The sequence below is a fragment of the Gymnoscopelus braueri genome (assembly GCF_963280865.1).
Source record: "Gymnoscopelus braueri genome assembly, chromosome: 7".
Taxonomy (NCBI): domain Eukaryota; kingdom Metazoa; phylum Chordata; class Actinopteri; order Myctophiformes; family Myctophidae; genus Gymnoscopelus; species Gymnoscopelus braueri.
Genome location: NC_137608.1, coordinates 18,290,064 through 18,303,894, shown reverse-complemented (window position 1 = coordinate 18,303,894; position 13,831 = coordinate 18,290,064). Strand labels below are relative to the sequence as shown.

General features: G+C 40.9%; 1 protein-coding gene across 1 annotated transcript in view; it reads left to right on the top strand.

Moving 5' to 3' along the window:
- The window catches only part of LOC308089366 (metal transporter CNNM4), a 36,026-nt gene extending 31,495 nt beyond the window's left edge, over positions 1-4,531 (top strand). Inside the window, exons 6-7 of the mRNA XM_080434048.1 lie at positions 253-431; positions 1,124-4,531. Coding sequence (XP_080290174.1) covers positions 253-431; positions 1,124-1,405 — 461 coding nt within the window. The 3' untranslated portion in view covers positions 1,406-4,531. The remainder of the gene's footprint in view (positions 1-252; positions 432-1,123) is intronic.
- The last annotated feature ends 9,300 nt before the right edge of the window (positions 4,532-13,831 follow it).

The following is a 13,831-nucleotide window of genomic DNA, read 5'->3' as shown; positions in this document are numbered from 1 at the left end:
TTATCCCTCTGTATCTCTGCATCTTGTGCCTACCATAGACATGTGCTTATGAGTGGTTACATTTGAGTTTGTACGTGCATCTATACATCATTGTAAGTCCAACGAATATGAGGAATATTGTTTCTCTTAATTTGGGTGTGTGTTTGTAAGTGAGCGTGTGTGTGTGCGCGCGCGTGTGTGTGTTTGCGTGTGTACTCCTGTCTGTTCAACCATTCATGACACTATGTATTTGTGTGTGTGTGTGTTCTTCAGAGTTCCGCTCGCCATCCAACATTAGTGGACTGAACCGCACGGCTTCGTTGAGCGGAGCCGACCGGAGCGAGTCGCTGTCGGTGAGCGGCAGCAACAGCCAGCTCAACAACAGCGGCCCCTCACCACAGTATACCCCCGACTTCTATGTTCGAGCCCTCACCGACGTGCAGTTCGTCAAGGTAGGAAAATGTCTGACAGTGCAGATTTGATCATAAAAACAACCATAATGCTATATTACTTTTAGAATTGTAATAACTGCCACTATAATTAAGCAATAGGCTGGCAAGTGATTAGCCGTGGCTGCTACATTGTGTACACCCATGTAAACACATGTCCGGAAACTGAGTCCAAGTGTGACTGCTTCATCAGTCATCCTCCATTGACTTTGCATGTAATCGTGGTGCGCGCCGTTTTTGAAGAACCGCCGGTCCGACTGACTTCACACGATATGCACTGCACTCCGCACTGGCTTAATCAATAAACACGCCGGATATGAATGCGATTGCTTGGACGGTTCTCAGGATACGCAAAGAACAGACATACACACAGAGATTTGTGGAATTTATCGATAGATCATTAGATGTATGATGGAAATGGTCTCGCATAGGAAATATTAGAGGCCAACAGTACAGTATATTATTGAAACGGTCAAGTATTGATTTTACTGTATTTATATCAATAGGCTCTTCATAAAAATCCCTTTTTCTCATTTCAATGTAGAAAGTAATCCTATACCAAATTAAAGGACTAATAAATTAACGCCACTAGTCATCTTTTAGTATAGTAAACCAACTGCCACTCTTGTTATTATATCCGTTTATAACCCGTGACTATCATAACAATGACGGCGATCCTTCTCCCTGGCTCGCAGATCACAAGGGCCCAGTACCAGAACGGCCTGGTGGCATCTCGTTTGGACAGCATGCCCCAGTCCCCTGAGAGCGGCCACAACATGGCCCACGTGGACCAGACTCCACCCGCCACCGCCACGACCACGACCGAGGGCCCTGGTGTTGACTCCATCCCCATCCCCATCCCCGGCACAGAGAACGGGTCGGACGAGACCACTCTCCTCCTCAACGAGCAGAACTGCCTGGCCGCTCCGCCACGTGCCACAGCCAATCACCACAGCCAATCGGAGAATAGCATCTGACACACCGCCTGGGCGCGGACTGCGCCTCGCACAGGGAAACCAACAGGGACTGAGGAATGCAGACATTGACACACGGCCTCACGCGGACGGCAAGGCCCCAAAGAGGCTGTCCACATTCAGGCATATTGTGTACATATGCAAGGATTTATTCAAAACAAAACGGCAACAAAACAAACGTGCACTCACCGACATGCGTACACATACCCTTCCATATGCCAAACTGTGTTAAGGGAACTTGTATGTTCTGTTTCCCCCTTGCAACCCAGACACATCTGCGGTTGGTAGTGTTTGCATCATTTAATAGTTCCCTAATACAGTATGTCTCACTACTAACACAACAGACTGGCAAACTGAGGAAGCCTCTGTGTGAATAAGAACACTAAAGACGCACGTGGATGAATCGGCAAGTTTTCCTCTCCTCAGGTGGAGCTGCTAGTGTCATTTAAACAGCCTTTACATTTTCCCAATGCAGTACAGAGTTCATCGCTTGGTGTGCACGTGTGTGTGTGTGTGTGTGTGTGTGTGTGTGTGTGTGTGTGTGTGTGTGTGCGTGCATCCTTGGTGTGTATGTGCGCATTTGTATGTCACTTTTCCATCTCACTGTAAAGTCCTCGGTTAAGAGACTCAGGGAGACCCCCCCCCCCCCGTACACATAATCATGCACAACAAAAAGCCTGACCAACCCAAGTGCACGTGTAGCGCTCTGTATGCACGTTCACATCAACCTCACCCATACAGCTAGAAGACAAAACACCATCCCTGCATGACCACAGTAGTACTATGTTCTGTACAAAAAGAAATCATCTATATGTTGCCAGACAGAAACTACTTGTTAGTTTGACTCAGGCCATCACCCACCACCCCACACTACTATTTATTCCATGTGTATGCTAAAATGCCATTGCCAACTGCATGTATGCTCTCTCTATCTCTCTCTCACACACACACACACACTAAGTGAATTTTGAACGGGTCCTATCAGTTCATTCATGTCGGCATGTGCAGTATATTCTTTGTGGTTTTTCAGGTTTTTCTTTCGTTCTTTCTTTTTTTCAGTCCCCCAAGCCTTCATTAGCACAGACAGGCAGCCAGCTCACTTTGTGTCTAAACCATGTGTACTTGGTCATACAACCCTGGCTGGCAATCACCTAAAATAAGAGAGTTTTGAATGAATCAAGCATGCCGCAGTGGCATGATGAAGTATGAATTGGGCTTAAGACAATCATTGCTAATATGAATGTGTTAAACGTGTAGGGTACGTTACCGTAGCCCTGCCCCGATACTCTCTGATAGTCTCCTATCGTTGCCTTGGATAGTTTCTTTTGATTCCGATTCCTCCAGCATGGGCGCTGTTTGTTTTATTTTACGGGTCCATTTGGGGGGCGCCTAGAAATGAGAACGTTTGAGAACCACTGCGAGTACACTGATCAGAATGTAGAGAACTGTGTAAATATGGTTGAAAGCTACGCCGGTAAGTCGCAGGAAGCAGAAGACGAGGACAAAAGTCAATGTTGGGAGGTACTTTAGGGTCCCAGGTGTGTGTGTGTGTGTGTGTGTGTGTGTGTGTGAGAAGTGCGCACACATCCGTGCGTGTGTAACCAAAGGAGGGAAGCGTTAATCAACTCCTGATTACGTGCTTTCACGTACACAGTACAAAACATTATTTATTTTGAATATAGCAATGTGATTTCATTTTTATTTTTTTAACACATTGGAGGTATGGTGTTTTTGCATCTCTGTAAATTCTGCTGTGTTTTGTTATCCATGTTCAGATGAGAGGGTCGTGTTGTAGTGCGGATTGGGAGAGGGCGGCTTACTGTGAGTGGCTACCTTAGTGGGTAAAAAAATAATTTTAGCATTAGTGCAGTAAAACGCTAACACTGGCGCTCTAAACTGCGCCACATTTTAAGTTTCATGCGAAACCATGGTGTTTTGTGTGATTATGATAATGCCTGTCTTTCAGACCCCTGTAGCCTGTACACACTCCAGCACATTGCGTGCACTTATCAGATCTAAGTATCTTTTTGTTTGATCTGAAGAATCACGCGTACTATCAGCAGCGCTGATACATTATTTAATCCGATCGTGGTCTGAGGGATTGTGTGAAACTAAACTACTGAAGCTATTTCGATCGTGGTAAAACTACCGACCTAGCTCGTCTCACTGCTGAGATTGCCGGCTCTCCCCTCCGATCCACCTCAACAGCTGCATATGATACCAAAACCAGATTTATGCTGTCCTCATGGGGGAATTAAAATCAAACTTGATATGGGATGCAAACACTGTTATTCCATGCTTGGAAAAGCTTTAAAACATGTATATCACCAATGAGGAAGCATAAAGGAAATGTGTCCATAATTTATCTCCAAACAGTCATTTTCTTTGGTATTACTTGTCATGGTCAGGGTAGTCCATCACAAAGGCCATTCTTGAGGCTATGGTTTTGTTGTAGCACAGTGTGCCTCGCACTGCCTTAAAAAAACACAACTTCTGTTTGAGTGAGTTGTCCCACTCACTTAAAACTCTGTAGATTTATTTCCTATTATCTTTTCCTTATATATATAATCAATTCCAAGGGTCCAAAATGTTCTGTTGTAAAGTAGCCAAAGACTTGGGACTCATTATGATACAAACACGCACTTTAGCATGGACTGCTTTATTTTAAGGCTATTAATACTTAATGGAATGACCACGGCACTCGAGGAAAATAACACATGTTTCACTGAAAATCTGTTATATGAGACGGTTAGGATTTAGTAAGTCACAAATATGCCAAAGTCGCCAGCTCACACTTTCTGTCGCAATAATGGTTCTTCACCACAGGGTTTCATATCCTGTGCTTAAGTGGCACTGTACTTTTCCACAACATTTCCCTCTCCCATCAGCACCTCTCCGTTCTGTTGCCTTCAGTCTATTTGGTGACGTTGCTGGATTTTGCGTTCATTCCTGAAGCCCGATTTATACTTTGTCAAACGATGGAGCATAAATTAGGCATGAGTCATGTCATGACACACACACACACACACACACACACACACACACACACACACACACACACACACACACACACACACACACACACACACACACACACACACACACACACACACACAGCACAGACTCACACATACTTACTGTATTTCTCTTCATAAAGGAGAAATTTGGTTTTGTAGACTATATGTTTTATCAGGTCTGGAAGAGGTTGCCGTTAAAGTGTGTGTTGCGTGTGACGTTTGTTGGGTTCTAAAGTTGAGCATAACCCCCAAAGATGTACTGGACTTGAGGTGTGTGCGCGCGTGTGTGCGTGTGTGTGTACTGTGTACGATGTATATGTATGGGCGTGACATGTCAAGTCCCTGGTTATTTTTGTACCTCAGAACACTGTGTCAGTAATCGTGGTAAACAATCTTTTGTTTTGTTTAGGTTTTTTTAATTGTTATTAACTTTATTTTGAGTGCAGGGCGAATGGGGTGACTTTTAACCGGGGTGAAAATAATTGATAGTCCTCCGTTTTGTCTGGCATGCTTTAACTTAAAAGAGAACCAAGGTGTAAATACTGTTTTATAATTACTTGTTTTAAAGATGAAGAAAGTTGTTAATAAACCTGAGATATATTTCTCTAAAGAAATGTGCAGTGGTCCTGATTTCTGACATTGAAACTGCATACATACAGTAGCAGACATAATAGCCACATTTGCACAACCAATTCTCATCAGCTAATAGGTGATTGCATGACTACCAGTGACCAATTGTATTGCTTCAAAATTACAGAAACATTGCTAATGCATGTTAGTCATAAGTTTGTCATGTTCTATGTAATTAATGTTAGTAATTTAAAAGTGAAGCCTGGTATATACTTTGTTGTACGTGTAAGTTAAGCATAAAACACTCATAGAGAATCTAGATCTAGGCCAAAGGTCTGGAAAGAAAGGTCACTGAAAGAATTTTGTAGAAATGTCATATCGTCTCAGTCGGATGGAAACCTCATATGTCCAAAAAACCTGTTACTTTTCAGGATTCAAATTCAAAAACGGCGAAAGTAGCAGATCGACAAGCTCAAAACGTGTCACTTCACACCGTGTTTCGAGCTTGTAGATCTGCTACTTTTGATGTCTTTTGACTTGTGACGCTGTTGTATGTTCAAGTACAGCAACGATATGTTCTCTGCAGATGGGTTTCCCACCTTCTGACATCCATGGTGGCCCCGGGAGCCCCGGGAGCATTCCACATAGAGTACACTGAGTAGACAGATAAACCTCTGCTCAAGATCTGATTTAACTATCTATTGTGGTGTTTCACTATAGCAAGGGCCAATGTAAACACTTGGGATATTTGAAAAACAGCCAATAGAAGCTCACAACGCAATGTGTTGTGACACGTTGTGAGCTCAGAGATCTGCTATTTCTGAACAATGTAGAGAAGCAAATTAAACTTTTTGGGACACAAAGATGAAAGTGGTTCAGCCGAATTTATATGCCACAATACGATGGTGTTAGCTTGACAATCAGTTGTTTTCAGCAAGCAACTCAGTCATGGTAGCCTATAAATGAACTTCATAGGAAATTAGTCAGTATATCTTAATGATGCCTCCAGACCGAAGTATGCTCCCCCTGAGTCAGCCCTTCTTTTGTCTCCAGTCTCAACATTAATCACCAACCCAGTTTGTCTTATCTAAATGATTTACTGTACACTCAAATTCTGTTCAAAGGGCCACTCCTGCAAACTTTGGAAGCCATTCTTAGCCAATCAAGATGGAATATGAAAAATCGGACAGATCCATCTTGATCATATGACTATAGATGTGTAACGATTGGCGTGAGTAATATAAAAGAATGTGTTTTGCACAAATCGGCCTCCTGGTGGCGCTATAACAGTTGGACTGCAGGGAGTGTGCGTGCAAAGTTTCACGGCGATCGGTCCAATGGTGCCGGAGATTAGCTGCTCACAGGCAGACGGAAAGACGGACACACACGCACGGCCGCGCGGAGACACACACACACACACACACACACACACACACACGGAAGTACGGATAGGGGCAAAGACATAGTCTCGACCACGCCTTCGGCCTGGCGGAGACAATTAATATAGTAATATCTTGTCAGCAGGGCCTTTGCAGGTAATAAAACTAGAAGTACACAACAGCTATCAAAAAAAGCAATAACATTTTTTTTTTAAAGAAAGAACATTTACAAAGAAGTATTGACATTCAATTTGCCACAGCATTTTGATGTAGATGGTTATTGTTTAAAAACTAAAGTTTCTGTAATCATGAACTATTACAATATATTAGAGATTCCAGCATACCCTAAACCTTTCAACAAAGCGCTGTCCAATGTGTATGTCTCTAAAATGTGGGGGGGGGGAAAAACTCTTATCCCAAAAAGGACAGTACTATTAGACGGGTGACAAATTAAAGGAAAGATTAGTGAAGAAACTATGGAATGCAGAAGCTTCACTAGAGATGTAGTGCATGACAGAATTAAGCAATTAACACATGTTCGTGCTCTGTGGCATGCATGAAAATTTTGTCATCAGTTTTCTCATCAGCTAATAGGTGATTGCATGACTACCAGTGACCAATTGTATTGCTTCAAATTTACAGAAACATTGCTAATGCATGTTAGTCATAAGTTTGTCATGTTCTATGTAATTAATGTTAGTAATTTAAAAGTGAAGCCTGGTATATACTTTGTTGTACGTGTAAGTTAAGCATAAAACACTCATAGAGAATCTAGATCTAGGCCAAAGGTCTGGAAAGAAAGGTCACTGAAAGAATTTTGTAGAAATGTCATATCGTCTCAGTCGGATGGAAACCTCATATGTCCAAAAAACCTGTTACTTTTCAGGATTCAAATTCAAAAACGGCGAAAGTAGCAGATCGACAAGCTCAAAACGTGTCACTTCACACCGTGTTTCGAGCTTGTAGATCTGCTACTTTTGATGTCTTTTGACTTGTGACGCTGTTGTATGTTCAAGTACAGCAACGATATGTTCTCTGCAGATGGGTTTCCCACCTTCTGACATCCACGGTGGCCCCGGGAGCCCCGGGAGCATTCCACATAGAGTACACTGAGTAGACAGATAAACCTCTGCTCAAGATCTGATTTAACTATCTATTGTGGTGTTTCACTATAGCAAGGGCCAATGTAAACACTTGGGATATTTGAAAAACAGCCAATAGAAGCTCACAACGCAATGTGTTGTGACACGTTGTGAGCTCAGAGATCTGCTATTTCTGAACAATGTAGAGAAGCAAATTAAACTTTTTGGGACACAAAGATGAAAGTGGTTCAGCCGAATTTATATGCCACAATACGATGGTGTTAGCTTGACAATCAGTTGTTTTCAGCAAGCAACTCAGTCATGGTAGCCTATAAATGAACTTCATAGGAAATTAGTCAGTATATCTTAATGATGCCTCCAGACCGAAGTATGCTCCCCCTGAGTCAGCCCTTCTTTTGTCTCCAGTCTCAACATTAATCACCAACCCAGTTTGTCTTATCTAAATGATTTACTGTACACTCAAATTCTGTTCAAAGGGCCACTCCTGCAAACTTTGGAAGCCATTCTTAGCCAATCAAGATGGAATATGAAAAATCGGACAGATCCATCTTGATCATATGACTATAGATGTGTAACGATTGGCGTGAGTAATATAAAAGAATGTGTTTTGCACAAATCGGCCTCCTGGTGGCGCTATAACAGTTGGACTGCAGGGAGTGTGCGTGCAAAGTTTCACGGCGATCGGTCCAATGGTGCCGGAGATTAGCTGCTCACAGGCAGACGGAAAGACGGACACACACGCACGCACGGCCGCGCGGAGACACACACACACACACACACACACACACACACACACACACACACACACACACACACACACACACACACGGAAGTACGGATAGGGGCAAAGACATAGTCTCGACCACGCCTTCGGCCTGGCGGAGACAATTAATATAGTAATATCTTGTCAGCAGGGCCTTTGCAGGTAATAAAACTAGAAGTACACAACAGCTATCAAAAAAAGCAATAACATTTTTTTTTTAAAGAAAGAACATTTACAAAGAAGTATTGACATTCAATTTGCCACAGCATTTTGATGTAGATGGTTATTGTTTAAAAACTAAAGTTTCTTTAATCATGAACTATTACAATATATTAGAGATTCCAGAATACCCTAAACCTTTCAACAAAGCGCTGTCCAATGTGTATGTCTCTAAAATGTGGGGGGGGGGAAAAACTCTTATCCCAAAAAGGACAGTACTATTAGACGGGTGACAAATTAAAGGAAAGATTAGTGAAGAAACTATGGAATGCAGAAGCTTCACTAGAGATGTAGTGCATGACAGAATTAAGCAATTAACACATGTTCGTGCTCTGTGGCATGCATGAAAATTTTGTCATCAGTTTTCTCATCAGCTAATAGGTGATTGCATGACTACCAGTGACCAATTGTATTGCTTCAAATTTACAGAAACATTGCTAATGCATGTTAGTCATAAGTTGGTCATGTTCTGTAATTAATGTTAGTAATTTAAAAGTGAAGCCTGGTATATACTTTGTTGTACGTGTAATCCTCTGTGGCATGCATGAAAAATGTGTTGGAGGCCCAGTTGATGTAGATTTTGGATGAAGATACAAGAGAAAAGAAACGACTATGAAAGAGTCAATTAGTTGTCACAGATTGCAGGAGCTTCTGTTACAAGCTCATAGCAGGAACAGTGACTAAAGTAACTTCTGTATTTCAAACTTTGGAAAGAGTGGGTGAAAGCACACATGCCATTGCCGTGATTCTTGGGCATTTTTAGGAAATTTTAGGAAAAACAGAAGCGCAACTCTTCCTTACTTGTGTTTCTATGCTAACCACTTCTCATACAATGAATAGTGAAACTAGCCGATCTATAAGTTCACAACAAGTTGAATCACAACTCGTGCACCTTATTTTTCTGTATGAGAAGTTGGACTGATATCATAGAGGATGAAAGCAAGTTATGATTTTGTTCAACGTGTTTTTGTTCAACAAAATTGGACCACCTCCAAACAGACATGGCCTCACTCCCTTGGGAGTGATCATGTTTATCCTATAATGAAACATTTCTATCCTGATGGAAGCGGTGTGGTAGAAATCTTAAATATCCTTGCTAGAAACAAACTCTTATAACACAGATGATAGAGAGTATATAGTAAAAGGATATTTATTATAAAAGAGAAGAAACAAAGAAATAGACCCTATATATATATACAAAGATTCACACACTCAGTGGAGTGATCTAGCACAGTGGTTCTCAAAGTGGGGTCCACGTTTATCTAATTCTCATGGAACTCTAAGGTGAACACAGGATTTAGTAGACACCAGTTATCTAAAAAATGCATAAACAAGGTCAGGAGAGGAAGGGAGTGTTAGGGCCCGTCTCTCTGGGGGGCACTGGGTGCACGATGACAGGGAGAACAAAAGCAGGCCTGCGATAAGTCCGTTCTCGCAAAACATTACCTCATATTTCACGAAAACCACAGGTCAGTTTGTGCCACTTATTTCATAACATCATTATGACATCATTATAGAAAATTTTTTCCCCTTATCAGCGGTCTCTTCCAATGTCCCCATCCACAGGGCAGTATGAATGATGTGAATCATTTGCTTTGGCTTTTGCAGTCAGCAGATCTCAACCCACCTATGGGAAATGTTGGACCGATGTGAACAACGATCCCCACCACTATCATCAAACACCAATAGAGGGGATATCTTTTGTTAGAATGGAGTTCTGTGCATCCGGCTGGCACAGGGGTTCCTCCTGCCCACCACAGCAGAGACTAGGGGTTCGTCTAAGTTTGTTGGGTTCCTGTATATGTCCAATATCATTTATCAAGTTGTCCTCAAACTGAATATCAAATGGTGTGATAATATGCTATGATTCATTTTAATTGGTTTCTTGATTACTTTCAAAATAAAAAAAATATATGAATAGCATAGTTTTGGAATCTCAACCGTCTCCAAAAAGTTTTTTTGACACCTTACACAAATATGCCAAAATGTAATAATTTTTATTGCATTTAAAAAAGGGGGGGGGGGAATAAAAATACCATTATATTGGCATTCTGTTATGATGCTAACTAATAATCACATGGTTACACAGATTCGGCCAGCAGAGTTGCTGCAATGTGATCACTGAGATCTTGTTTATATGTTTGACCCTTCACATCTATAACCTTTACTATTTAGCCCCGCTAGCAGCAGGGCTAAGTCGGCGATGTCAGTCGGTCTATCCATCTACCACTTTGGTCCTAAGCAACATATTTCAAAAAACACTTGCTAGCTGGATTGCCTAGAATGTTCTGCACCTTCTTGAACCCCAGAGGATGGCCTTTCCTCTAGTCTAGTGCCACCATGTGCACACCTTTTACTCCCAAACAGGATATAACGTATTTTCTTAAATTATTATTATGTACTTTATTTTACTTTAAAGCTTTTGCTATTGTTTGCAATGTGTATTAATCAGTAATAATACAAAAGATACCCCTAACACACAGACACACACAGTTGTTGCACTAATAATAATCCTGAAATGTCCTTTAGTTTTTTTTTGCCCCACTAGAGCATGGAGCTCTAAGATGGCAGTGCCAGTCATGTCTGCCAGATCTACTCAGTGTTTCCTGTATGTAGCCTACTCATGGCCTTTCCCCAACCTGCATGTCTGTTTGCTGCTTGTGCGTCATGCTCTTGAGTTCTCGTGCCACTACCTGACACACATAGTGTGACCTAAATCCATGTCATTAGTGTTCAGGTGTACGGTACTGCAAATAAATACCACATGTGTTACACCTTATGCTCATAGTGATACATACCTCTGATGCAATTTGGACAACTGTGACTCAAAGTAGGAAGCACAGGTGCTTTGTTCTGATGCTTTCACAGACCATGGAAGGTGGGCATTCTCCCCAACCCACATGTGGGTTGGCGAATGCGGGTAGGTGCTTTTTTTATATGTTGCAGTTGTTTTTTTTTGTTTTTTGAGGAGGGGTATGGGAGAGCAATGCAATAGTTGCAATGTATGAGACAACATACGTTTTACTAATGGTTTTGGTATTTCATAGTTATGATGATTAGGCCTATTGATTCTGCTAAACAGCAGCAAAAACATATTTCTTTACAGAATAGGTTGCCAGATTGCATCTGGTCTAATTGTGTATACCTTAGTAGCCTATAGTTTGTAGTTTTGTCCAGGACACCAACTCCCCAAAGTAACTATTAGAGGTCCGCCAACTCTTGTGTGATGGGGAACATTAGCCGAAAATAGCAGATCTACAAGCTCACAACGCCTCACAGCGGAGAAGAGGTTTGGTGTAACAGGAAAAAAGAACAGACCAAGTACAGAGCCAAAAGTTGACTATTGCGGGTTTAAGTGGTTAAATGTCTGAAAACACACATTAACATGAATCAAACATATTAATAGAAAAGATAATGCGTAAACAAATAAACAAACATTAATTTACACTGATGGTGCTGTCAAACAAGTCTATGAAGCTATATCTATGAAGTCTATGAAAAAGTTTAATCTGCAACACAATTTTATATAATATGTAGTGGGTCAAGGGGTCCTTGGCCTGAAGACCCCTGCACTATGGTTTAATCCAATGTAAAATCATTTGGGGGTTATGTTTTTTTTGTATTTTTTGTATTTTTGTCCTGTCTGTAACTTTCTGCTATAGGCCTGCCTCTATATGGTGTTGTTTATATGCCATTCTGTGTATATGTTTACAATTTTTTTATTTATTTATGTAAACAGAAAACTATTTGAGAAATTACTGTTCAGTGTACCATCCAAAAAACACCCATAAAGATATAAGTGGGGGGAGGGGGGGTTCATACATCACAGCACATATTCCCCTTCCGTAGGATATGCCGGAGTGGGGGGTGATCTTGTGAGCAAGTGAATGTTGTAACTTCCACACCACTAAACAGGAAGTGAAGAAAAGAAGATTCAGCCATTGTTAGTTAAGACTGGCTTCTTGAACTGATGGAATTTTGAGAAGTTAACTAATATAGGGTCAGACATTACAGACATGTCAAGATTAGGACATACATCTTGTCTCATGACGATGCTTGTATGTTTTTATGTAATATGTAGGCCTACACACCAACAGAAATTGTTTTTTTTTTTTAACTTATTTTGTTTCTATTACTGATAATTTTATTCATATTCATATATTATTATTATTATTATTATTATTATTATTATTATTATTATTATTATTATTATTATTATTATTATTATTATTATTATTATTAATATTAATATTATATAGTTTTTTTCACCATGATGTGTTAGTAATTCATTTTCTGTGGTTTCCTCATCTATTTGCTTCTAGCTTCTTTTTTCTACATGACCTGTAGGACCTGTATTTGCATCAAATTTTATAATTGTTTTTAGACCTAGATTATCTCACAGTGTAAGGATGAATGTATAACTAAAAGTATATTCAGAACATGGGTGGGCTTTAGGGAGCATCATCTGGGAGGACACAATACTTTTTAATTAATATAATACTTAAACTGTAACCTCCATGATATGGCTAAATAAGATACTGATAAATGTAACCAAGTGGACCTAACAGCCAGGTGCTCCTTGTTTTAATTATGTGGGTTTATTGGCACAGGGTTTAAAACGGGTGAGCAGCATTCATTTGGGGGATCCCCATCCCATGCTGTAAGGTTGGGGTACCTCAGGAGGACAAGGGCACCATGGCATGGCTTTCTGAAATGTGTCGGCATAATGCCGCTAAAAGGATAACACAAAAAAGTCCTGTGGACGTTTCCATTGTGGTCCTATGTATTCAGTTCATCAACATAGCATAAAATAACACAAAAATACATATGATCAACAAATACATAACTCTATGCACAAAGGAGAAAAGGGGAAAGAATTTCGGCAGTGAATGTCACCTCCTTTCTATGGGAAAAGAATAGTTTAACCTCCCCTTGAGGTCTCCTGATTTTCAGGTCTGTTTTGAAAGAATCCAGTGATCCACATTTTTTAAGGGATGGTGTCAGGGCATTCCATATTTTGGTGGCAAAGTAGTAGAATGAGAATTTTCCCATGTTTGTTCTATAGATGGGTGGTACCAGATCGTTTTCCCTCCCTTTAGTTTTGTGCGTGTCACTCACTTTGGAGAAGTAGTTAGTCAGGTATATGAGGGTATTGACGGCATTGAGGGCAATGCCCCTTTGACCATCTTAAAAACCGATCCCATTTTTAATTGCTTAACCCTGTCTTCTTCCCCCGAAACTCAAATAGTCTTAATTGTGGCACAGCATTTCGTCATCAGAATAAGCATCGTATACTTCACCCTCCCACTTCCTGTACGGGAATTCCCCATAACAGTATATAAACACCACAGGTCACAGCATGCAGCCAGAAACACATT